Source organism: Orbicella franksi, chromosome 7 (assembly GCF_964199315.1).
Source record: "Orbicella franksi chromosome 7, jaOrbFran1.1, whole genome shotgun sequence".
Taxonomy (NCBI): domain Eukaryota; kingdom Metazoa; phylum Cnidaria; class Anthozoa; order Scleractinia; family Merulinidae; genus Orbicella; species Orbicella franksi.
This window is the reverse complement of record NC_138151.1, coordinates 5,687,487-5,715,188: the sequence shown is the minus strand read 5'-3', so window position 1 is coordinate 5,715,188 and position 27,702 is coordinate 5,687,487. Positions and strand designations below refer to the sequence as shown.

Sequence of the window (27,702 nt, the reverse complement as noted above, 5' to 3'; positions counted from 1 at the left end):
CGTGACTATAACTTTGGCAACGAAGTCAAACAAAGATGGCCGACGTTTTGCAAAATTTGCTAGACGAGACAAACATTTGCGAGGATTCGCAGATATGATTTTGTCCAGAATTGCACGTGAAAAAGTAGATCAGTTCCGTTAGTAAGTTGTATTTTTTTCTCTTGTTATATAAGGGTAGAGAATATTGCGTTATGTTGTAGTCAGAATTGACTTCTGCAGGCTGTGACAGTGGGCGCGAATTCCAAATTTTTCCACTTATCAACGAGCTTTTCACTCGTAGCTTTCTTTTGTGAGATCGTGCTCATGTGAAATATAATTCCACTAAGCTGCACGCCGATGATGAACTCTTTAAGTTTATTGATTGATAATACTGGCTAAAAATTTGAAGCCTTGCTTATTTGTCTCCAGTGCAGCTTAATTTTTGGTGCTTTGCCTAGCTTTCGTGTTTGATTGATCGATTCTGCGAGATATATTTTTATTGCCGATTACACGTTTACAATTAGTTGTTTGCAGCAGTGCTTGCTGAATTTTTGAAAGTAAGAATTGCTTCAGGCCAGAATCAGATATTTTTTACAATTCTGTGGCTCTGAGATTTGAGCTTAAGCCTAACTCACTAATTCAAATCACAGTTGTCACTGTAGGTGTGGCCTCTGCAGTGTGTTTCAGTTTGTTACAGTTGTAATAGTCTGGACATGAAAATCTTTAGCCAATACTCACTGTGTAACTATGAAGACCCATTTTACCCTCAGTACCCTACACAGAGGGTCGTATAGGGGTATTCTCATGATGTGTGATTAGCTAATTTTATTTTCTGTGAGACGTGAATTTGGGAAATTATTCTTCCTGATTTGTGACCTGACGGTTTTGCGTAACCCATGAAGAACTTGAATTATTAACCGACAATCGTGATTCTACCACTCTTCATTCTACGCGATTTTGAGACGGAAGTCCTCTGAATGGTTAGAGTCGTCTATCCAGAGTGATTTACAATGTAGGTATGTGATTTGCAATATGGAGCCTTGACTTAGCGTTTCATGATTTTGCTTTCTTCAAATCAAACACTCTTTCTAGTGTAAGAGCAGGCTATTAAAAAGTGTTAATCTTACTTGTTTATTTTTGTGATTTTGGGAAATGAAATTTTTATATCTATGATCCTCTATTTTTTCCATTCGTGAACCATGCCAGAGACCCCCTCTCCTGTACAGCCCTCTACACAGGAATTTTGGTATGCATGGCTCAGATAAAATTGTTTCCTATGTCAATTTTTATCTGTGCTTGGACTACCTATCTGCCTGGTCTGAGCATAGGTGAAAGTGGATACAGATACCAATCTCTAAAAATTGTGTCATAACACCAAATCCTTCATTCAGTGATTCACTAAGCATATTTCATTATTTGGCTGGATCCTGGCTTTGTTTTCTTTTTTTTTTAGCCAAGGTCAGCTGGTCTACATACAGTATATAATTTGTTTCTCTTCCCAGTAGACCGGGACACCCACAATTTTCCCTCCATTCTGAGTAACATTTTTGATGCCGCAAGTTTTTTCGAAAACAGTGCTACTTGTTTCAAATTTACCATGTGCTTGGTTTGAAACAAACTCGTGGCATCAACAATGTTACTCTAAGCGTGGCAAAATCAGCGAAGACAGAAAAAGAGTTTGGCAAATATCTAGCCATCTTACTCACAGTCAACTCTTATATCTGGTAGATAGCATTATCTACCACAGGAATACAACTGTAGACTGATTGTTTTTTGCTGTGGCTTGTTTCTATGACCGTTAAAAACTATAACCTTGTCCAAATCTTAGAGATGGTTTTCCTGACTGTTAATTAATGCAAGACTACCCAGTAGGTATCTTGTATGTAGTTAAAGTAGGAAGGGAGCAGTGCATGACATTGTTAGAGATATCTCGTACAGGCATTTAATTGATCAAATGTTTGATTTTTCAGAAAACTTGTGAAGGCAAATAAGTACTTTTAACAAAGACGTAAGTGAAATATGGAGCTGGATGAGAGGCTAAGATGGATAGAGATCAGGGTGACGTCATCCCTCAAACCACGAGCAGAAGAACTCAAGCATATGTTTACTAATGAAAAGAGCAGGTAAGACTTCAATACATATATAGTGTATACATATAGAGTAAATGTATACACTATTGAAGAAAAAGGAACCATGGAACATACAGTGTAGGAAAACAATCACAGGACTATGATGCATAGAGCTGATAGGGCAGTTGATTGCTCAGTCATTCAGATCATTGCAATTGATTATGCAAAGCAGTACTTAGCATTCTACTACTAATTACTATTTGTAGGAGTATGATTTAATTGACTCTTTCAAGTGTAACCACTTAATGTAACAACAACTTGAGACTGCACTAAGCATCTTTCATGTCAGTGACAAAATTGGTACCAACCATCTGCTTCTTCCTCTCTACCTTGGCAAAGGTCACAAGGAACCCCTGCTTAAGGCCTGGGACTGCCCTAAGCTGCGTGAAATGAAAAACCGCTGACCAGCATTGACTCAAGGTTAACTTTGCCTACATTGCATTTAGCCCCACTATACTAGGTACTAGTAATGTTTACATAAATGAATTACTGTACATGAATTTAGTTGTATAATTTGTTACAAGTCATATTTTATCGAGGACATATTGAACCTGCTCACAGAAAGAAAGAAGATGAAAAGTAAAAACAAGCAATAAAAAAACCTAGTAGATGTTAGGTTCTCATGCATGAATCAGCAATGCAATAAGTTTTTGTGTAGTATGGGGATGTTGAAGTGAAGGGAGGGTATTTTCAGGGACCATAACCTGAGAGCATTGATTTCTTGGATGTAAAAGATGTCAACCAAAGGTTGGATAACTTGCTGTTATGTCTATAATGTCAAGTTGGAAACATCAAAATGGCATAAGGCCACTTTGGGCTGGAAACCTGCATAAAGACCCAATTTGTGTTTCCCATTCATGCTGTCAACCTTGTCTAAGGGACTGGCCATTTGTTAGAGGGGGTGGGTGGGCTGATGCATTTTAATTTTCCTATACATAATTTCCCGTGGGCCTGTTCTTGCCACTGCATAACATAATGTGGCCCCCCTTCGAGTCTGCACATGAAATAAGATGACCCGCCCTCAACCACAGAAACAGTTTTAATACAACTTAAATAAACTCACCGAACTATTTAAAGCAAATAGCGAGTAGCCCTCCTCCCAGATCTAGTAGTTGTCACTGTGATCTGAATATCATCCCCTTCCTCATCATCATCATCCTCTGAACTTGAGCCAATCTTGGTAAGGACATAGTCTGTTTGAACGCTTCCATCATCAGAGGATAAGTATTCCTCTTCATTTTCACTTCTGCAGAGTGGACCTCTCTCTTCTTGTGTAAAACCCTGTATCTGTTATTGAATTATGTGCCTTTGCACCTCCATTAGCTTTGCATGCTTGTTTGATGCAGTGAAAAGCCCATGATACTTCAAGTATTTATCGATAACTGCTATTGTCTGCTTACTAAGGGAGCCATCTTTAAACATCACATTCCAATCATACTCTTGGTATGTCTTGCTTGCCTCAGCTGACATTTTAGCCAGTCTTTCCTTCTTTCTTTTGTCCTTCGTAAGATCGAGTAATGTCAAATGCTCTAGATAGTCTTTCACGCATCCCTCAGCCACAACAAATTCTCTTGAGAATTTCGAGATACTGGTGGGATCAGGCAAGGAGCACTGCCCTGATAAGTATGCTGCTTTCAGCTGTACGCGTGGCATGTTATCATCGACAAGCCTGTTGTTTGCTGTGGTTTTAGACAAAGGAAGGTAATGATGTCCATCACTTTCGTTGTCAGGAAATGGCCTCGCAACATGTTTAATCTCCTGGCAGCATTGTTCTCTTTAGCTGCAGAAGTCGCAGAGTGTACCACTTTCACCATTTTCTTTACAGACTCTTTTTAAATATTCAAGGAACATCTCTCCAATGATACAGTGGCTATCCATAAATGAATATATCTTCTTAAAGTAGTGGTATCCAGGGACAGAATGTTTTGCATCATCTGTTTTAGCATTTGCATACTTCATAAGATACAATTTGTTGAAAAAGAACTGACAGTTTGATTCTGTAGTTGTATAGCACTTCAAGTAGTCTTTAGCAGGACCAGGTTCATCGTCAACCATGACTGTCACCTCTCTAGCAACTTCCCAAGCATTCTTCCATACAAATTGCTTCTCTTTCTTTTACTTCCAAAGCAGATACAGTTGTAGTTTCTTTATTTCTTCATCTGTGAGGTCATCAAAGGGCTTGAAATACTCCCATTTTAATGCTATTCCATCCACTAGTTTATCACCTATTGATGCGTTTGTTCTCTCAGCCTTGCTTTGTGCAGAGTATCCTGGAACGTGGTGAATTCTATTAATGCGCTCAGATGATTGTATTTGTGCAATTTCAACATCCCTAAATTGCACTTCAATGTTGGTTACACCGACTCCGGAGCCTGCATCAGTGGTTTTGAAAATGTTACAGCAGAACTTGGGACATCTCAAATGGTCTAAATCATTGAGATATTGCTGACAATCACTTAAGATATCCTTGGTTACATCCAATAACTTTCCCTGTCGTGTATGCGCTAACATTTGTGTTTGAACGGATTCCGCCTTACTGAACGGAAACTGGAATGCACAAAAATACATGGCCCCTCAGAAATGGTTGTGCAATTTTATGTAGTCCCCCACTTTCAGTTGCACAAAGAGGTATGACCCCCACCCCATTTGCACCAGCCCACCCCTCTCTAATAAATGACTGGTCCCTAATAACTTAATTTTTACCCTGAAATCGAGGCACTTTCTCAAGCATCAAAGACCACGTCCTTGTAAGCGCATTAAGAATGTCGCATTGACCAATCATGGTACAGATCATTGTGAGTACGAAAGCGGAGGAACTTCCGACTTCCGGCTTCCGACTTTCGACTTCTGACTTCCGACCTCCTACTTCTGACTTCTGAGTTCTGACTTCTCACTTCCGACTTCTGAGTTCCGACTTCCGACTTCCGACTTCAAAATTTAAATGGTCAACCTTCGACATGCAACTTATTTCCCTGGAAATCGGGCCAGATTTTAATATTTGTATAGTTGTGTTTCGGTAAGTTGGTGTTAAGCTGCATTATACTTACTTCTTATGAAAATCTAATTTCACTGACAAAATAGGAACAGATGCTTTTGTTTTGCAAAACCATGTTGGCAATGTAACGGTATCGAGTCGAAGACGTTGCCAAACAAAGATCGCAATTAACCGAAACTAACAAATTTTTTTGTGCCATTACATATAGACGCTTATATTATTTATACACAGTTTGGTCACATGTAGCCTGACAACCTTATTTTGTGTATTAGTGAGTGGAATCCTTAACATTTAGAATCGATTTCCTCTGGTCGTTTTGTGCCACTTTGCTAGCCCTTCATACTGCGTTATTGAATAAAACATTACTTTATCTTGTTGATTTTCTAAGAAGTTTCTGCATTCACTATAAACTCAGATGAAGAGACTTCAGTTCTAACTTTTTAACCCCTTGTTGAGTCTGATTCCAAACAACTAGAGCAGTGTATTTTTCCTTGAATGTTTATGAGGGTCAGATCATTATTTTTTATGGGTAGGGGAGCTGGACAATTTCGAAAAAAAATCCTGCACAGCAAAAACTGAAAAAAGTTGTGCGAGGGGAGTCACAGGGAAAAAAATTGAGCAAGTGTTTCTACTATCATTTTTTTGATTCTTTTATGTTAAAAAAATTTTGCACAAGCTATTGCCCACCGAAAAAAATTATGCAGGACTGAAATGTGAGAAAAAAATTTCATGCCCCAGAAAATTCCCAGCCCTTACCTTATGGGGCGCCGTTTGTAAATTTATTATTTAGACCGAATTTATGCCATTTTCCCCTTATTTATAAATAATTGGAAATGCTACAAAATTTGTTTATAAATAAGACTCAAGAACTTGTCCGTTGATATGTAAATAATTATTTTAGGTACCTTCTGATTTATAAATAATCTTTTACCATAGAGTTATTATATATAAATAATAAACTAAACAACTTCAATTATTTATAAATCAGGTCATCTCTAAAATAGTTTTTTACATATCATAAAGTTTGTAAATCCCATTATTTATAAATAAATTACTTCGCCGGGAGTGTAAATTCATTATTTAGAAATAATAAATTTCACCTCACCGAGTGTAAATTTATTATTTAGAAATAATGAACTTCACTGAGTGTGTAAATCCATTATTTAGAAATAATGAATTTCTCCTCGCCCAGTGTAAATTTATTATTTAGAAATAATGAACTTCACTGAGTGTGTAAATTCATTATTTAGAAATAATGAACTTCACCGAGTGCGTAAATTCATTATTTAGAAATAATGAATTTCACCTCGCCGAGTGTAAATTTATTATTTATAAATATGAACTTCATTGAGTGTGTAAATTCATTATTTAGAAATAATGAAGTTTCATCTCGCCGACTGTAAATTTATTATTTAGAAATAATGAATTAAACGTGTGTGTAAACTCGTTATTTAGAAACTCATTATTTAGAAATAATGAAGTTTCATCTCGCTGAGTGTAAATTTATTACTTAGAAATAATGAACTTCACTGAGTATGTGAATTCGTTATTTAGAAAGAATGAAAGTATGAATGGCTGACCCAGCGTCTCTTGCCCGATCGATTTCAGAGGCTGTTTCTCGCGTTATAAGACAGTTATTCAGGTAGGTATGTAGCCTGAAACTCAGCAGTGGCGGATCTAGGGGAGGTTCCCCCCCCCCCCTTATTTTGGTTAATTGTGTTTAAGTGAGAATCACGCTTCAAATATCTATTACGTAGTTCTTATCCACTCAACAATTCGGCAGCTCACACTGCAACAGGAACAACGACAACGACAACGACAACAACTACTCAAAGGCCGAGGTAACAGGTAAATTTTAAGCCAAGAAATTGCTGCATGAAGAAAATGCAGAACTTTTAACATCGGGAAATCGAATAATGTATTTACATGCTTAGATAATTCTTTGTAGCCTGCGAACAGGCTCACGTTGGAGCACAAACGCGCTCGGCATAGCTGAGAGCGAGAAATCGACGGGCGAAGCCGCGAGAGGAGAAAGTCACTTCTTGGCGCCTCTTTCCCACCGATCGCTATTCCTCTTCGTCACTCGCGCGTTTGATTCAAACGTGAGTTTGCTCGCAGGTTAAATTCTTTGTGACCTTTGTGACCTTTGGACGGATAGCTGTGTGACACACTTTGTTTGGCTTGATCAAGTCACGGCTGGGCATGTCTATTCCAGGCAAGTCCAAAGATCGTACACGTGGAAAGCTAAATTCATTTACGTTTAAACCATTATTGAATTTCAATAGAAATCAGACCTTTCACATAACACGCCAAGCGATTTTTATTTTCTTCATGCAGCAGTTTCTTTTCTTAAAATTTACCTGTTACCTCGGCCTTTGAGGTTGTTAGTTGTTCCTGTTGCAGTGTGAGCTGCCGAATTGCTGAGTGAATAAGAACTCCATAATAGATAGCTGAGGCGGGGAATGGGGGGCGGGGGGGAGAGCGGGCTCCCCGAGCCCCTCCCCCAGATCCGCCAGTGCTGAATTTCAGGCTACATACCGCCGCCGTTACCTACTTGAGCAAGGGTAGCATTGACTGTCTCACTTATAGCGCGAGAAACAGCCTCCGAAATCGATCGGGCAAGAGACGCTGGGTCTGCCATTCATACTTTCATTATTTCTAAATAATGAATTTACAAACTCAGTGAAGTTCATTATTTCTAAATAATTAATTTCTAAATAATGAATTTACACACATGGTTAAATTCATTATTTCTAAATAATAAATTTACAGCCGGCGAAATGAAACTTTATTATTTCTAAATAATGAATTTACACACTCAATGAAGTTCGTTATTTATAAATAATAAATTAACACTTGGCGAGGAGAAATTCATTATTTCTAAATAATGGATTTACACACTCAGTGAAGTTCATTATTTCTAAATAATAAATTTACACTCGGCGAGGTGAAATTTATTATTTCTAAATAATGGATTTACACACTCAATGAAGTTCGTTATTTATAAATAATAAATTAACACTTGGCGAGGAGAAATTCATTATTTCTAAATAATGGATTTACACACTCAGTGAAGTTCATTATTTCTAAATAATAAATTTACACTCGGCGAGGTGAAATTTATTATTTCTAAATAATGGATTTACACTCCCAGCGAAGTAATTTATTTATAAATAATGGGATTAACAAACTTTATGATATGTAAATAACTATTTTAGAGATGACTAATTGAAGTTGTTTAATTTATTATTTATATATAATAAATCTATGGTAAAAGATTATTTATAAATCAGGACGTACCTAAAATAATTATATACATATCAACGAACAAGTTCTTGTGTCTTATTTATAAACAAATTTTGTGGCATTTCCAATTATTTATAAATAAGGGGAAAATGGCATAAATTCGGTCTAAATAATAAATTTACAAACGGTGCCCCATATTACCTCCCCCTTGAAAGAAAAGAAGGGTATAAGGGTCCATCGGCTTACAATGTAAATAATAACATATCTTTTTGTGCGATTTGTTTCTCATTGGGTGGCATTGAAGAACAATTGAATTTTGACAGATATGTTTGCAAAGTAAATTAACTTAGTGAATAGTCTCACCGCGTGACCGAGCTCTTTTAAACAACAGAAATGTGAATTCTTAACTGTGTGTTGCGTGACATTACCCCAGAAATAGTGTTCGGGTGGAGAGAAACTCCCTTTTGAAAGAGACGGGGATGCTCATCATCTCGCTCAGGGGCATATATTTCAGATATTGGTGTTCACTTCAGCTGGAGTTGTTTGACCCCAAATACGAACTAACTTAACACTAACTTACCGAGACATAATAATACAAATATTGAAATCTGGCCCAAAACCTGACGTCTGATTTGGCTAAGAATATAACACAAGCAGCAGTGATAAACATTGTATTCAAACTCATTCTTAATCAAGCTACGATGTCTAAGAACAAGAGTTTATATGATTCTGATTTGATTAAGTTTGACTCGATTTCCAGAGAAATAAGTTGCACGTCAAAAATCAATGCTTAAAATTTTGAAATTCGAAGTCAGAAGTTAGAAGTCGGAAGTCAGAAGTTGGAAGTCAGAAGTCCCTCCTTGGCTTTTGTATGTGAGACTATACTAAGCCAACAGTTTTCATGTGAGTAACATTAGTTAGTTGGTCACTGGCAACAGCAGAGCTAAGATCAAATATAGAAGAAGTAGTCTTGTCGGAGCTAACCTTCCCCTAAAAAGATGTCATTTCAATCTGTTCCGAGACAACAACTCCTTATAAGATGTACCACTTCGTGTGACTCCCAGAACTAACCTTAATTTCTAGTGTGTCGTGTCGCTTTCTACATTCAGGCAATTGACGATATGGAATGTTTAACCCAGTAACAACAACAACAACAACAATAATAATAAACTTTATTGTCAGTCCTGTCCCCTCCCAACATAACGTAAGGATGTCGAGAGCTGATAAGTTGTCAATGAGCTAATGTAGAACTTAGCAGTGACTGGAAGCAAAAACTTCGCGTGGCTGCGTGGTATTGTCATTTCCTCTGTTTTTTCCTCTGTTTTTTATGGGAGGCACGGTGGCCTCATGGTTAGTGCGCACGTCTCCGGATCGAGCGGTCCGGGTTCGAGTCCTGGCCGGTGACATTGTGTTGTGTTCTTGGGCAAGACACTTTACTCTCATAGTGCCTCTCTCCACCCAGGTGTATAAATGGGTACCGGCGAACTTAATGCTGGGGGTAACCCTGCGATGGACTAGCATCCCATCCAGGGGGGAGTAGAAATACTCCTAGTTGCTTCATGCTACAGAAACCGGGATAAGCTCCAGCCTGATGGGCCAATTGGCTCGCATGCAGACTTTACCTACCTGTTTTTTTTACCGAAGAGCTTGACTCCTTGATCATCCTGCAGTGTGACTGTTTATAAGCCAGAGATAGGCGCCTCCTGACCGAAGAACGTCATTCCTCACGCATTCTTCGAGCATTCCCCAGTGTGTCTATACATGTCGGTCTGAGCTTGAGACAGGAGCCTTCTGCCTGAGAACTTTCAGGTACTTTCTACTATAGTGCGTTAACTTCGTTTGGTAGGACTTCGTCTCAAGAGTCTACGCATTTTTTGCTCAGTTTACAACTTTTCTGAGTCGTTTTGCCATACTTTTCCACTATGATGAAGCCTCGCCCTTCCTCACAACCAGAAACAGGACTGACAGACACCAGTGACGAGTTGGAATGTGCATGAACATTGAATCTGTCACATGACAAGGAAATGTTTCTTTGAAGCTTTGGAGAGGAGGAGTGAGGAAATAAGGGCTGAGAGTAGCAGACTCTTTTCTTCAGTTTTGCAAGATAACTTGTATTTCTGTTCAGAAAGGAACACTAAAATGATGGTGAAAGCTTTATCTGTTGCAGATAGCTGGGTGAAAGAGTTGGAATGCGCGATTTGCTTGTGGCAGTGCAAAGAGCGGAACATTTTTCCATGTCTTCACTCATACTGCAAAGCTCGTCTAGAAGGACTGCTGTCCAGGGAAGGATTTTTGTGGAGAGTGGATTGTCCATCTTGTGGCAGTGGTGTCGAGGTGAGTTAGGTGAAGTGCATTGCTGAATTTGTGACATTTTAAAGTGTGTTTGATTTCCTCCTGGGATTTTCTCCACACATGCACCCCCCACCGCTAAGTATGAGACTAAATCGATTCAAAAGAAGTGAACTGCTGGAAATTGTGATTTTGATTTCAATCAGTTTATCTGTAGCAAACTTAGATGATAAGTTTTTTTCTTATTGATTTGCATTGAAGTTTTTGTTTTGTGTGACTCATGGTATGGTGCCTTGTTTGTGGGGCAATCATCGTTGGCGGAAATTTGTCAAAAGTCGAACATCGAATGCATGTATTTATATTATATTTATTTATTTAACTTTATTTATACAGGGGTAAAACATCAGGACTTAAAGTAAATACTAAAATTGCATTGTTAAGTTACTAATCTACTACTAATTAAATCTAATAACAACTAAAAAATAAAAACAATAATGAAGTGCCTGCTTTCCATGAATACGTTGTGATTAATTAACTTATTCATTATCAAAAAGGAAACCCCTGCAGCCTGATTTAAAACTAGCAAGAGTTTGTGCTTGCCGCAGATTGGTAGGTAAGCTCTTCCACAGCACCGCACCACTACAGCTGAAACTGTTTTTTAGAAAACTGGTGTGGGGGAGTGGAACAGCTATTGTAGTTTGCCCTCACAATTCCTATGAGAATAGGTAGATATTGCACTCTGATCAGTAAACATTGATTTCAGATAATCAGGGGTGAGACCATTAAGAAATTTATAGACCATAGTGGCTGTGTTTAATTCTAGTTGAAGATTGAGTTTTTGCCAGCCAAGTCTGACAAAGAGATCATCGCATTGGCATCAGATGAAGAAGAGGTCAAAATACGTGCAGCGTGATTCTGTAGTTTTTGTAGTTTAATGGAACAAGATTTATTGCAATTTCCCCATATGACACTACAGTAATTGAAATGAGGTTGAACTAAAGCATTATAGATGCATAGGAGCATTTCAAAAGGAACAAAAGACCTGCTTTTCTTCAAGATGCCAATGCAGGAGGCAATTATTTTGGAAATATGTTCGATATGTACATTCCAAGTTAAGTTAATCCTGAGATTACACTGACCTAATTATTTCAAGACAAATAATAGAAAGTATCTAAAAATGCATCTGTTTAGATGAAAGTGGTACTTACTAGTATAAATTGCTGGAGCGTAGGCCATTTTGTGGTGAACTGAAAACCCGAGTCTGACTTCAGTGTGGGCAAATGAATTCCCTCCCAAAAAACCTGCTAACGTTGTTTGGAATACATGTATAACCGCACACTGAAAAGCGTCTCCAATGTTGCGTTGCGTGGAATGATAAAAACACGAAAAAAAGGAGAAAAAATGTCTGTGCGTTTACTTCGGTTCACGAAAGTGATTGATTAGTTCTAGAAAAATGCAAAAAATAACTACAAAATAAGTGAAAATAAAGTACAAATAAAGTGAAAAATAATAAAGCCATAGCGTTCATGGTTTGAGTGTCCGCACTGAAGATTGAGTTTTTGCCAGCCAAGTCTGACAAAGAGATCATCGCATTGGCATCAGATGAAGAAGAGGTCAAAATACGTGCAGCGTGATTCTGTAGTTTTTGTAGTTTAATGGAACAAGATTTATTGCAATTTCCCCATATGACAAATAAAGTGAAAAATAATAAAGCCATAGCGTTCATGGTTTGAGTGTCCGCACTGAAGATTGAGTTTTTGCCAGCCAAGTCTGACAAAGAGATCATCGCATTGGCATCAGATGAAGAAGCCCCCCCCCCCCCCCCCCACATGGAATTTAAAATACACAACATATCTCTTATTTGAGACAAATATGGACAATTTCCTTTTTGTGATCAGTTTGTTAATTCTCATGACCTACATGCCCAAGATATTAATCCTGTTTCAAGCAAACTTTAGACACTTTAGCCCTCCAGCTCCTGCCAGTGTCTTGGACAGTGGACACCGGGCTGAAAATGTCGCTCAATGTCTTGGACAGTGGACACTGGGCTGAACATCTCGGTCAGTGGCTTTGACAGTGGATACTGGGCTGAACATGTCAGTCAGTGTCTTGGACAGTGAACACGCAGGGGTGAACATCTTGGTCAGTGTCTTAGACAGTGAACACTTGGCTGAACATATCATTCAGTGGACACTGGACACTGGGTTGAACTTCCAAGGCTCAAGCCCCAGCCAGGTGACTCTGTGGTGTTCTTTAGTATTTGTATTGTCTTGCCTCACCGGCCACGTCAGTGAAGTAAAGAAAAAATAAATTAAATTTGAAAGTAATTATGATGGAGTGTTATGGAAACCTGACAGGTGGTCAGGGGCATAGTAGCAAAATAATTATTACTCCTAGCCACTTTATCATGTGGAAGGTAGTTGGTTGGTTTGTAATGGTGTTGGTCCAGAAAATATCCATACTCCTCCCATGGAGGGTTTTTTTGTTTGAACCCCCCTCCCTCTGGAAATTCCAGTTTGGTTTTATACTTTCTTTAAAAAAAAGTTTGGCTTTTGAGATCCCCCTCCCCCTTGGAATTTCCAAAAATCCTCCTTGGGGTGGGCATCGATATTTCCTGGAACCACACACACATCATCTTATTTTAGTAAGATACACAAAGTTTTTTACACAGACTTAAAAAGTGAGAAAAGAGTAGTTCATTTGTTCACGTTAGATGTAGACAAAGGAGATTCCCACTCCTGCTTGTATGATTTACTAGCCAACAACTATTCTACAAAATCAATGTTTGACAACTTCATGTACCGTCAGTAAGAACTGATGCTGACCCAGGGCTGTCATTAAGTTTTGCGTCACCAATCGCCTTGGTCTTCACTCCCATAACAAACTTGTTATTTTGTGGGTGAATAGTATAAACAACAAGCAATGTCACCTGTAATATCAAGGGGTCATCAAGGATACTCATTCATAACAGGTGTTACGGGTTACAGCCCTTAATGACAGCCCCGCTGACCAGTATACCGTATCTAAAAAATATGCATATAAATGAAATTTTGTGTATAACACCAATCTTGTCTGTTTCCAGGAAATATGCATATTTTCCCCAAAGTTGGTTGCCATTTAGTTTTTATTCTGAGGGGTAGGGGGGGGGGGCAGATCTCAAAATCAAACCCTTGTAAAAGAAAGAATCTGGCTTAACTGTAATTTCAAGAGGGTTGGTGAGCCAAAAAGCCCTCTATGGGAAAGCAATTCAGTACATTAGGAATCCTTTGTTTGCTGTAAATGCTAGGAATGCTAATTTCTAGAATACATGCTTTATTAGTATAATACTCAAATTTGAAATAAGTCTTGCAGTCAAAGCTGTCAAGGCTTCTTTTCACCATCCTTAGTGTGCAGAACAGGGGCGGATCCAGGATGTTTCTTATGAGGGTGTGCACCACTAAGGAATGGCGTAACTGACTAGGGAGGGGTGCGCACCCCCTGCACCCTCCCCCTGGATCTGCCCCTGCAGAAGAAAGCAACATGCGAATATTTATGCATGTGCGGGTGAGAGTGGGGCTCAGGTTCACTTGAAAAGTGCAGACTTCAATGAGTTTTATCAACTCTGTACTCAGTTTTTATATGATTTGTATTCATTTGACAAAGCCTCACTGCAAGAAAGTCGTTGAAGGCGTGACAAATGGTCTTAAGGTTCATCACACAATCCGAGTAGATAGCGGAGGAGTTCGGAGTGCATGAGAAGTTCTTCGAAGGAGGGCTCTTTTCAGCTGGGTAACCACCCAATCCACCCACCCCCACCCCCTAACTCGGTTGCTACTTTAAGCTATCAAATTGGTTATAGGGAAGCAGAGATTGCAACATATTTTGCTACGACTGGAAATAGTTGAGAAGGCACGTTCTTCGTTTCTTTTTTTGTTTTGTGTAAACAAACTTCACTCTTGGCATAATTCTCCATCTGTTAAGAGCAACCTCGATTTCAGGTCTCTCCTTTGCCTCCCAAGTCGTCGATGAAAGAGACAAGGGAGGCAAAGGAAAGAGAGCCTGGGATCGAGGTTGCTCAACAGCTTCTGAAAATGAGAAGTGACGCAAAAAAGTTCCAAGCTGTCTATGTTTTCTTTGTAAAGCTGCAATAAAGTTTAAACCCTTGACTTACCTAGTATCTTTTTTCTGTTGTTCTAGCGCTTTTTGAAGCCATTTGAATGATTTTGGTTTTAGCGGTCTGACATGTACTAAACATAGGCTGACATGCAAACTCTCATCGTAGTCTTTGCAGACTCTTTGGTAATCTGTGTTAATAGCACGCTTTGGTCACTGGTGAAGTAGCGAATCAGCTGTTTAAAGCTGTGTTATCGGCGTGGAATTTCGGAGCTAGTCTATTGTTTTCTCAGCATTAAAACAGCAAGTGTCCTCATCATTTGGCTATAGTTTACGTTTGTAAATGAGACTGATACAATTATTATTTGTCATAAAAATGTACCTCAACCCCGCGCTACATTTCTTAGGCTCGTTCACACTACGCCGGAGGAATTTGAAAACGCAGCTTTATTTCTACAGTTAGGCCACCGTCCACACTAATCCGTCACGAAAACGGAGCTTTTCGAAAACGCTCTTCAAATTAGATGAGGAATTTAAAAAAGCCGGCTTTTCGTTAACATACATTTTGGAAACGGAGCTTTTCCAAATGATGGCGTCACGATAATCATGTGACTTCCCTGACCGAGTTTTCCTCAAACACAAATCCAAAATGACCGATGATTGCTGCGTTTTCAAATTTCTCCGGCGTAGTGTGGACGGAAAACATTGGATGCGTTTTTAGAGTGAAACCAGAGTTTTCAGATTCATCCGGCGTAGTGTGGATGGGGCTTTATGAACCCTCCAAAAGTCCCTGCAAAGTCACCATAACATGTATAACCAAAACATTCCACAGTGCGCCACCCCTCACCCCCCAACAAAAGACCCTTTGCATCTCGAGGTCACCACTATACTTGAATACTTCGTGTGGAACTGCCAATATATTCGTTATGGGTGTCTCATTTGTGAATAAGCTATCACAGTTGAGCCTTTTGGATAAAATTTGATTTCTTCTAAGTGTGGAAAATCCTGCAGCTTCTGGTGAAAGAAGTGAACTATTGTAAAGTCGATGTCACTTAGCTATGACTCCCGGGTCGTAACGGCTGTTTACTGTTTATTATTATTATTATGATGATGATGATGATGATGATGATGATGATGATTATTATTATTATTGTTGCTGGCGATAGGCAGCCTTCATATTTTTGAAGCAATTGAGATTCGCATTAAGAAACAGCCTATAAGGAATCTTCTTATAGCGGAGCTCCGGCGGCCCGAAGGGCCGCCAAGCGAAGCCCCATACTCATTTAGGAAAGAGAAGGAAACCCATGAATGGATTTTCTCATGGTTCTCATGGCTAGCGGTATTGCTCGTGGGCGCGTACGCTCGACGGCGACGACGACGACGGAGTCGCGCAACATGGCGGCCATTCTCCAGCTAAAAGGTTGAGAGAAACATTTATGGCCTCCTTTGATATTGGGACATCCATGTTACGGTCAATTGACACCTGTCAAAACAAGGTATCTGCTGACCAGTATCACGTGACCATATCGCGGGCTCAAGTTTAGACCTCATCGAGGTCACGTGTTTTTTAAAATTGATCGCTGACCAAGTGCTGGTTTTTTTGTTAGATCACGGGCTCATGTCAGATTAACTTATTGTAAACGGAGCTGGGTTGTTCGGAAGCTGGTTAACGCTAACCCAGGATTAAAGTTAACAGAAGTATAAATAGTTATTTTATACAAATATTTTCAGTGCTTTTGTTTGTGTATTTTGAGATTATTCAAACTAATAACAGAAGGCCAAACAATATACAGAAAACCTCATTGCAAAGTTACAAAATTCAAATCAAAGTTCTCGCTTAACCTGGGTTATGAAAGTGAAGTATGATCATCGCAGTAAATTTTCCAATTTAAGCAACTGGAAAGAAGAAGCCTGAAAAAAAAAAAAAAAAAAAAAAAAAAAAATCAGGGCTTCAATGGGATTCGAACCCGTGACCTCCGCGATACCGGTGCGATGCTCTACCAACTGAGCTATGAAGCCACACATTGGGAGCGAGGTCAATTAATTGAGTTCATATCTTCCCGTGAGTGAAATGATGTGAAATGTGTGTGTGGCTTCATAGCTCAGAGGCTTCATAGCGCGGAGGTCACGGGTTCGAATCCCGTTGAAGCCCTGATTTTTTTTTTTTTTCAGGCTTCTTCTTTCCAGTTGCTTAAATTGGAAAATTTACTGCGATGATCATACTTCACTTTCATCTACTACCGTAGTTCAAATATGAATTATTTCATATATACTTCACATCATTTCACTCACGGGAAGATATGAACTCAATTAATTGACCTCGCTCCCAATGTGTGGCTTCATAGCTCAGTTGGTAGAGCATCGCACCGGTATCGCGGAGGTCACGGGTTCGAATCCCGTTGAAGCCCTTATTTTTTTTTTTTTCAGGCTTCTTCTTTCCAGTTGCTTAAATTGGAAAATTTACTGCGATGATCATACTTCACTTTCATCTACTACCGCAGTTCAAATATGAATTATTTCATATATACTTCATAACCTGGGTTATCTTAATCAGCTTTGAACAACCCGGCCCGCTTTTAGGCTTGGCTAAATCTATATATTATGGCCCTCTCTAGCCAATTATCAGCTGTGTTATAACAGATGAGATTCACATGTGCCCACTCAGCGGAAAATCGCGTGTTAACCCTGTTTACAGGGGAATTGTGGCATTTTTTCGTTTCTTTGATCGCTTTTGCCGATCCGTTATGATCACGTCTACTCGAGGAAGCATTCATCAAGGTCATAAAGCTTTCATTGAGCATTCTAGAGGCCGACAGTGTGCATTTATGTCACTGGCATCTTTGCTTTTAAATTGATCGGATTTGGTCAATTTCTGGGCACAAACAAATATCGATGACATCTTATGTCATGGAGATGGAGATTGCATGTATTTGAATTCGTGAAGCTGTTACTGGGCTTGTAGTAACCTACAATAAGCGTACCAAGGTAGTAATCAAAATTGTCAGACCAAATAAACAGTCCGTCAGTCCATCATGACAAGCTTAATATACAGTTGAGCTATAGATCATGATAAGGCCCGTTTTTAGTTAAAGGTTGTTACCGGGCTTGGAAGACATAGTAGTAACATACAATAACCATGCCAAGGTAGTAACTAAAATTTTTAGACCAAAGACATCGCCAATTTCCATCATGACAAGCTTAATATACAGTTGACCTATACATGATAAGACCCGTTGTTCGTTACATGTTGCATTTTAATAAACCGAGATGTTTATTTTCCACTCTTACGATCGAGCATAAACCCTAAGGAACCAACAGTTAAACCAAAAATGGCATGGCTAGTCATCATTTACTGTATTGCTTTTATTCATTAAAAGTACATGTAACCATGTTGTTTTGGAAATAAAATTAGTTATATTTACGTTCAAGTTCCCGTTGTCATATTTACATACAAACAGGCTACTTACGGCAGCACTCACTTCTCAATGAGAACTCCTAGTTATACATCAAATATGAGAGACAGCATTTTGTCACATTTCCAACCAACCTGAAGAGGGTTGAAGATACGACACGCGGCGGAGTATTCAATAAAGGTGTTCAGTAGGAATGTGGTAAAACATGGTCGCGAGTACATCTTCTCGATCAAACCTAAAATTTAAAATTAAGGAGAATTTAAGGGGAAAATATAATCGCAAAAACCAGTAATAACCCAAATTCTTGACTAAGTCCACTCAATGGCTTTCGATTTAATTTTTATTGCATGACAGTCAAAATGCTCTATAGCGGTCTTTCCTGACAGTTTTCGAACGATAAGGCAAGGAACAACAGGTAAACCGTTTTCCTATCAACTATGTTCTATGCTGAGCCTATGCTCCCTGTAGTATCATAGCGGAGCTTCGGCGGTCCGAAGGGCCGCCCAGCGGAGCCCCAAAAGAACAGGTAACCCATGAATTGATCTTCTCATGGTTATCATGGCAAGTGGTATTGCGCGTGGGCGCGTACGCACGACGACGGAGTCGTGCAAGATGGCGGCCATACTCCAGCTAAAAGGTTGACAGAGACATGCAGCCCTGATTTATAGCCTCCTTCTTTGATATTGGACATCCATGTTATGGTCAACTGATACATGTCAAAACAAGGTACCCGCTGACCAGTATCACGTGACCATATCGCGGGCGCAAGTTTAGAGCTTATTGAGGTCACGTGTTTTCTGTTGGATCGCGGGCTCATGTCAGATTAACTTGTTGTAAACGGAGCCGGGTTGTTCGGAAGCCGGTCAATGCTAACCCAGGATTAATTAAAAGTTAACAGAAGTGTAAATATTTCTTGTATACAAATATTTTTCACTACTTTTGTTTTGTTTATTTTGAGATTATTCAAACTCAAAACATAAGGCCAAACAATATACAGAAAACCTCACTGTAAAGTTACAAAACTCAAATCAAATGGCTTAACTTGGGTTTTCTTAATCGGGCTTTGAACAAGGCTTGGGGCTTGGCTTTAGGCTTGGCTAAATCTACATATTATTAATTAGATAATGCAATTAAAGAGTTTTCATTGGCTTGGCCATCATGATCATGGTAAGTAAGCCATTATACCATGCAATACTCATGCTCTACAAATATGGTAAGGGTACGCTTAATTTTTGGGGCGCTTTTTATTTTTATCAGGAGCCATAATCGGGGGCCCCGATCATGGCTCCTGTTTTAATTTTATTTTAGTTTGGGGGCGTTTTTATAAAATAATTATTCCACTCGCGCTTGTTGGATATGAGATGGTTATTGCCCAACGCGCGCTGGTGGAATAAGTGTTAAAATAATTAACTTGCCCTTATTGATAGCATGGAAACGTCAGTCATCTGTCGCCCTCAACCTAATCCCCCTTTTGCAGGCCCGCCCCACCCTCCCCGACCTCCCGATACATATCTCAGGTGACAGCAATTCTGGGAAAGCAGGCTTTCTACGAATCACAATCCCAACAATTGTTGTAGCTTTGTTGCAGAATAATTTGACTGTTTTCGCTTCGAGTTTTCACAGTCAATCCCTTCTCTTGTCTCCATCAACAAAAGAAACATTTGGATCCTATTTCTGTCTAGGAAAGGAACGTCTAATCGATGGCCAAGGCTTCATTTTTGGCACAGAAGTTGGAATGCGCGGTTTGCTCGGAGAAGTACAAGGAGCCTAAAGTTTTGCCATGTCTTCACTCATACTGCAAAAAATGTCTGGAAGGTCTATTAATGAAACAAGGAGTGGTGTGGAGGATAAATTGCCCATCTTGTCGGATTAGTGTGGAGGTTAGTTAGCGAAATGTTTGATTTGTGATCAGTATGCGTCCTCCGTCCCCCCACCCCCCGCCCCGTCCCCCCGCACCGACCTCACCGTGCAGTGATGAAATCGCTTCTTCTGAAATTTTGGTCGAATTTGTCTGTGTTATTTTTCCGTGGTTAACTTGATGTGGTAAGATGTTTCAGTGATCTCATATGTAAATATTAACAGCTTGCACTTCGGCTGGGGAGAGGTTGTGTCCGGAGGGAGGGGAAGGTGCATCCTGATGGATACTGAATTTGGAATATTAAGCTATGATTAAACATTATACAGTGGCGTGGTCCGCATAAATGATCAGTTTCTTAAGCACTTCGTTATCCAAAATTCCAGGAATTAACATCCTCTTCCAACAGCTTTCGGAGTCTTGTATTTCCTTGACCAAGTTTCCTCTGACAGGGAGACCTCAAATTATACAATCAAACCTCTGGTTGCGACCACCTCTCCTCAGCGAGGGGTTTTCTAAAACACCAAAAGTTTCCAAGTCAGATCATTATATTTGGAACCTCTTGTAAGCAACCACCTCTCATAAGTGACCACAACCACTTTTAGAGCTAAAAGTTTGAAATTTTCTTTCCTCCCATAAGTGACCACTTCACGGATAATAGAGCGGAAATTGGATAATAAGGTGTTGTAACATTATTTTATTCCAGGGTAGTACAAGAGATATAAATATTTCAATGGGAAACCAAATTTTTTCTCAAAATTGACTTTTTACATGAACAAAATGTTTAAAACATGGTAAGTCTCTGCAGTTACTGTCAATATGCTAATGAGGCAAAATTTTGATCCACTGTGGTCTAAACTCTTGCAAGCGACCTCCTCCGGTAAGCGACCACCTAGGCGTGACATTTTGGGTGGTTGCTGTAGTTGCCCTGGTTGAAATTAATTCTCAATCTGTCAAGTAAATAATAATAATAAATAAATGAATCACTTTATTTAAGTGTCAAGGTGTTCAGCACTACTGTACTAATTGGGACACTGAAAATATGCAAACAAATATTGTGAATTAAACAGAAGCTTGTTAAAAATCCCAACTGGCAGGAGGCTGACTAGTTGACTATTTACAAAACATAGAGGAGTTGAATTTGAGCAAAATTGTATCAAAGGCTTATTTAATGTCAACATACAAGTTTACTTGATAGGTTGAGAATTAATTTAATTAAACAATATAAGAAAACTTCACACTATGATTACACATCATTACTAAGCACCAAAATGACTTAGCATTTAGTGGTGAAGATCTTGTTTGCAGATCATTCATGTTTGCTTTGAAACATGATAAAAATCCCAAATGACATGGATCCATGGTTTGTTTCCTTTAACCCTTTACTCCCTAAGAGTACCAATTGACACAGTACATCATAACTTTGTGAATATTTGATAGATTTCTATGAATTTTTGCCACAAAAATTGTCTTGTGAAGATCTGCTCATTGAAGTCATAAAATTTTGACCCCCTCCTATCTAAGACATGGTTGACCACCCCCACAAGTTTTTAGTTCCTTTTTTGGAATGCAAATGGAATACAAAACTTGTTTCATATCAAGCTATGCACTAAGAGCTGCTAAATAAGCTATGGTTTAGGGGTATACCTAATATAGTAGAAAATTGATACATTTTTGAAGTTGTTCATTTTCCCATTTTAAAGCAATTTCTGTCAAAATGTCTACCTCCTTCATGGCTGCTGATGGCAATTCTTAAATAAGCTGATTAGTGGCTTTAAAATGGTATATTGTACACAGGCAGAGTGTCTTTATTTGCCAATTTGGGAAAAACTGCAGTTTGCCTGAGGGGGTAAAGGATTAGCCTGTCCAGACTTCAATGAAACATGAAACAAACTTCTGCGTTAAAAAGCACATGTCCCTATAATGCATTTCTAAGCTTACTTATTACTTTGTGTATGCTGACGTATTGAACCATGATGCTGTTTTTGCATGCAAATTATATAATTAATGTCCTGCCAAATTGGTAATGTCGGGCCAAAATAGACTTGAAAGGACACATAAGTCCGGCTATATAATACGTATTAACTTATTGACTGAATGCGAGGGCCAGATGGGAAAATAGTTGGCTAAGGTCAGGAAGTACATGACTGTAGTGTATGGACCAAGTGCAGTGAGGTCCATACATTCCAACTTAGAGCCAAATATTTTCCCATCTGGCCTGACCTCATGCAGCCAATCAGCATTTTATCTATTGACCATTTTCTTTTTATCATTTCAACTTCTTCATCAGTTCGCCTGAGTGTCTTTCTTTCTGTGCTTTTGGAGTAAGTAATGGTAATTGAAGTAGTTCTGCATTCTTCAGGTCATTTTAGCGGCCAAACACTTTGACGTGTTTGGCCCTCATACTGCAGGGCCTTTTTTCTTATGGTTTTCCTAGGAACGTGCCTTCTGATATTACGCTATGGTGCGATTTTGCACAATTGAACTTAAATATCATCCGATAACACCGAGCTGTACAGATCTTATTAGTCAGGCCATACAGGTCATATGATAATGAAAATTATTTCCATCACTGATGAGTACTGTATATAGTACATAAGCCATGTACTTCAAATCTTTTAGAAAGAACTGTATTTTGGTTTGAAAAAGATTTGTGATTTGGTAAACTGGCCAACACCCTCTCAGCTGGGGAAAAACATGATCGCATTTAACCTAGAGAAATTATATTTATTAAATGTAAGTTATGTATAAATTTTTATATCTTTTTTACTGCTGACAGATCCCTGAAGGAGAAGTTGATTCCCTGCCAGTCAATTTCTTTCTCAACAATTTGTTGTCCTTGGTTTCTCTTCACGGAGATTCTGGGAGTAGCAATCTTGAGTGTGATAATTGTGAAAGTGGTGACCCTCCTGTCAATAGATGTGCCACATGTTGCCATTTCCTCTGTGAGATTTGTACTGCAGCGCATAAACGGGGACGCAGCACCAAAACTCATCGTCTGATGTCTCTTGAAGAAGCCAAAGAAGAGGGACCTGTAGCAGTCATACGTCCATCCTTGTGCAAAGAACATGAGGGAGAGATCCTCAAGTTATTTTGCGAGACATGTGACGAGGCTATATGCAGAGACTGTGCTATTGTCAAGCATCGTGAACACAAATATACTTTTGTTAAGGATGCTTTCTCAAAGGGTAAGGAGAGTGTGTTGAAAATTATGTCAGAAACGAAAACAAAGGCATCAGTACTCAAGGAGGCATTAGATGGTGTTGCAGAAGTGAAAAGAAGTGTCCAATCCCATGCAGAACAAACTGCGAGAGAAGTCTTCAACTGTTTTCAAGAACTAACAGCTTGTCTAAATACTCGCTGTAATGAGTTAATTTGTAGCGTAGAAGAGCTTAAGAAGGCTAAACTGAAGCCCCTAGAAATACGGCAAGGGGAATTGGAAACAGCACTAGGAAGTGTGCAGAGCAGCATCGAATTCACTGAAAGGGCTCTGGAACTTGGAAGTGAAGTTGACATTTTGAACATGTGCAAACAAATGTCTTGCCGATTACAAGAACTGAATTCAGCCAAGTGGCAGCTAGAACCAAGTGCCCATGGTGGCTTTAAGTTTCTCCCTGATTACCAACTGCAACGAGCATTGCCAAGCTTTGGTGATGTCACTGATGTGTGCACACATGCTGCTTCATCAACAGTAACAATGGGACATGGATCAGAAGGTGTCATGTACAATACACTAAATGGACAATTGATCGAATTCTTGATAACTGCTAACGACTGGAAAGGAAGTAAACGAAAAGAAGGTGGTGATGTTTTTGAAGTAGAAATCTCCACAGAAGAAGGTGAAATAGTTTTTAATAAGCGAGCTAAGGACTGCGGAAATGGCACATACAGTTTTTGTTTTACTCCAATCCATGAAAATAAGAAGCACCAGTTGTCGGTGAAACTAGATGGTTGTGATGTGAAGGGAAGTCCTTTTACATGGGTCAATGAAATGTGGAATCTGTGCTCAGAGGTAGTAGATGATTTACGTGAAAAGTCACACTATATTGAATTGACACCGAAGAGAACGAGAGCAACCTATTGTCACACAAGAGCACAATTTGAAGATCAGAATTCACGGAGGACCATGCTTAGTCCTCCGCCCACTGGGGACGGGTGCACTGTTTTTGGATCTTCTTCTTTTGGTTTTGGTAAACATTCATGGAAAGTCTGCATATCAGGGAATTTCTCAGCTGGACTTGTTTTAGGGGTTGGTGTAAGCCCACAAAAACAATGCCCTTGTGAATTCCGGTGGACATGGACCAGTTCAAGAAGGAAATTACTACGGAAAAACAGTGGTGTATTTGAATTGTACCTAGACTGTGATAATCACACATTAATGATTTACAATCAACGTACCAAACAGTTAGAGAGAATGAGGGGAGTCCAAGGAGAAGTGCGCCCCATGTTTAAAATGAGCAGCATTGGAGATGAGGTTTCCTTGCCTTGCCTGGACAAGAAAAATGAAGATGGAACTTGCCAGGACAAGAAAAATGAAGATGGAACTTGCCAGGACAAGAAAAATGAAGATGGAACTTGCCAGGACAAGAAAAATGAAGATGGAACTTGCCAGGACAAGAAAAATGAAGATGGAACTTGCCAGGACAAGAAAAATGAAGGTGGAACTTGTGAGGACAAGAAAAATGAAGATGGAACTTGCCAGGACAAGAAAAATGAAGATGGAACTTGCCAGGACAAGAAAAATGAAGGTGGAACAATGAGTTGGTTGCGTAGTTTGAAATTATGGTGAGACAATGACCCGTTGAAAATTGGTTTTGTCTGGTCAAATCATTAGATGACCAGACATTTTGTCTGGTCATTTACACTTCAAAGGAAAAGTTGATTCAGACCTAGTTCTATAACCTAAAGTAAGTTGTACATTATTCACCTTTCTGAAAGAAAAAAAAACCAGAAAGCAAGCGAAAAATGCGACCTGACCACCTTGACTACAGTAAAATTTCTGGTAGTTGTAACCCGGGAGTTGTAATTTTCCATTTTTTCATCCATCAGTCGTGATTGCAAAGTACTGGATCTTCCAGTGTAGCATGTCTATCAGTGTGTTAATGCTAATACAGTCGAATTTCCATTAGTGGCAACCCAAGTCTCTACCATGGCCACTGTCCTTGTTTTTTAGTCTCGGTAGATGGTCCATACATTTACTCTTGTTTTATTCTCTCCGCAATGGCAATGACCACTAAAGAGAGTCGCAACTGCCAAAAATAACCTTTTGAGAACAGCCAGGTAATCAATGACTGACGCTTGGTGTATACAAAAGCTCATTTTTTTAGTGCCTCTTTGGTCTCTGTTTCTGTTAGGTTTTGTTATATATGTATATATATTTTGATAGTGTTATGTATTTACATGCTAAAACAGGCAAAAAAGGTGTCATATTACACCCCTACCTTGCCACAATGGCCACCTCTCTACAATGGCCACTGTCCTGTTCCCAAGGTGGCAGTTGTGAGGAGGTTTGACTTTAATCCTTATTGTCTGGGTGGAATTTGCCCGCTAACTAATGTTGTGACCTAATGTGGGAAGTGAAACATGCCTCTTGTGTGCCTGGTACAAAGGTCTGGGCTACTCACTAAATAAATATAAAATCAAACCAGGCATGTATTGAATTGCAAAACCAAGAAGAATAAATTAATCAGTACACTCAAGGATTTAAGAAAACTATAATGAGGTCTCTCATATGACCTGACTCACATGCCTAATATTAGGGGTATTGAATGGTCTTTGCGAGCCTTTGCAAGCATGTGAGCAGTGTGTTTATTTTTGCAAGCATGAGCACTTTAGAAAATACAGATGGTGAGCTGTGAGCACTTAGTAAATTTTCTGCTAGCTGGAATTTTTTTTATTAACAAAAAAAAGTTTTTCGCCAATCTGGCTGACACCTCCAAAACAGGACAATAGATGCAATGCTCCCATCAAAGAAAATCCATTAAAGGCATCATGAAAACTTCAACCTAACTTGGCCAACACCTCTACCACTTGATTTACTGAGATACCTTCCTGATGACAATTTTGCGAATTGCAAGCTTCTAGTAAGCATTATTAAGCTCATAAATTTGAACTTTGAAGACACTAGATAAAAGGCATCTTCAAGCTTTCTCATTGTAGCCATGATGATTTGTGACATTTCCCATGAAACGATACAAAGATAAAAAACGATCTCTGATTGGACAAGTTTCAAAAGGCAAATTTGGTGCCAGGTTCTTGAAACCGAAACCGAAGCTGTGATTGGCTAATTTCGGCAAAACCAAAACTAAAACCAAAACCAAACCAGTTTCTTACCAATTAGACTATTCAGCCAATCTCAAACCGTAGTAAAACCAAAACCAAAGTAAATGCCTAATTACTTTCAATACTCATTTGAAACCCACTCTGTCACTTATGGATTATGTCTGGTGTCAGGCCTGTGAGTCTTACATAAACAAATCTTAACATTTACAAAAACGTGTATTATGTAAATTTCATGTACTTTGCAAAGAAAACTGAACATACCACTCCATTTTTTATTTATGCTAAGTTTCTACCTTTAAACTTTTTGTAACGTAAAACTTTATCTGAATTGATGCATGATGTTAGCACTACTTTAGCACTAATCCTCAAAACATTCAGTGTCCATTCTTACGACACACACTCTTCTTCTTCAAATAATTTTTACATTAAATCCTCAAGACTTGAGATACAAAAATATATCTTTTCAAGAATCTGTGCTAAACTACGGAATGAGATACCATGCTCTCTGAGAGGACTACCAAAAAAATATTCAAACTCAGAATTAATAATATACTACTAAGTGTTCTCGAAGAAGATTCTTTTTTTGAGGTACAGTATTACATGTATTTCTAAAGTAAAATCAGTAGTAAATAAAAAAAAAAGTAAAAAGAAATAGTAGATGTACATATATTAACTTATTATACTGATAGCCCCTCTGGTAGCATGCCTCAACAAGTGTAACCTATTGTTTTTTTTTTAGTAATAATAAATTGTCTTGTAAATAGTGTAATTGTATTATTTTCTATAGTGTCTATCATATTGCATATCAATGTAACCCAAAGCTGTTAGTTAAAGTCCTTTTTTCTGTAAGCAGCATACTGTTAGTTGGTTGTATGTAATGTGTAGATTGTAATGCATAGATATGTACTCCGTAGGCTTTTTTTTGTAACTGTAGTGTAAGTTTAATTGCAATGTTGTTGTTGTAATTGTTCAAGCAAATTTATAATAATAATAAAAAAATACTGATAGCCTCTCACTTCCTTTTTTTCATTCTTGTCCCACCTTTCTATTTCATTTACTTTTTCCTAATTTTCTAATCTACATTTGTAAAAAAAACTCTGTAAGTAGATCTTGATAGACTGGCCTGCCTAGACTAGCACTGCTATCTGTGGGCCAGTCTTGAACTGTAAAATGCACAGAAATAAAGATTGTTGTAAGTTGTATATTAAAACTAATGGCCTTTATATTAAGGTGAAATGAAAGATAACTAAGTTTGCTTGTTTATTTCTGTGTGAAGAAGAAGCAATACAAAGCGATAATGGGATGCAAAAGTGTAATTATATCGATTTTACTGAACGTTGTGGCTATGCTATGTATTCCGTACTTTTTGCACTGAATATGAGCTACTTCTACAGTAAAAGCTCACTAAATGTACTAAATGCA

The 27,702-nt window shown here is 38.7% G+C and overlaps 1 protein-coding gene and 1 pseudogene across 6 annotated transcripts; one reads left to right on the top strand and one right to left on the bottom strand.

Annotated features, from left to right (window-relative positions):
• Positions 1 to 28: 28 nt before the first annotated feature.
• Positions 29 to 26,665, top strand: LOC145493487 (E3 ubiquitin-protein ligase TRIM45-like). Of its 6 annotated transcripts, XM_081472968.1 has the most exons (6): positions 29 to 141; positions 1,950 to 2,102; positions 10,020 to 10,158; positions 10,517 to 10,683; positions 19,826 to 20,023; positions 22,778 to 26,665. In XM_081472968.1, the coding sequence occupies exons 5-6, from the start codon at positions 19,844 to 19,846 to the stop codon at positions 24,785 to 24,787; spliced, it is 2,190 nt and encodes a 729-aa protein (XP_081329094.1). In that variant the 5' UTR covers positions 29 to 141; positions 1,950 to 2,102; positions 10,020 to 10,158; positions 10,517 to 10,683; positions 19,826 to 19,843; the 3' UTR covers positions 24,788 to 26,665. The 6 variants fall into 6 exon arrangements, with proteins under 6 accessions (XP_081329094.1, XP_081329095.1, XP_081329097.1 ...); XM_081472969.1 differs by lacking the exon at positions 10,020 to 10,158; XM_081472965.1 differs by having other exon boundaries at positions 31 to 124; positions 1,950 to 10,158.
• LOC145492799 (uncharacterized) lies at positions 10,683 to 13,600 on the bottom strand (annotated as a pseudogene).
• Positions 26,666 to 27,702: the final 1,037 nt, after the last annotated feature.

Bases quoted from the DNA above. Each gene is read 5' to 3' on its own strand.
- LOC145493487 (XM_081472971.1), top strand. From the start codon at position 19,844: ATGGCCAAGGCTTCATTTTTGGCACAGAAGTTGGAATGCGCGGTTTGC. The intron at 20,024-22,777 runs GTTAGTTAGCGA...TACTGCTGACAG, and splicing joins CTTGTCGGATTAGTGTGGAG to ATCCCTGAAGGAGAAGTTGA.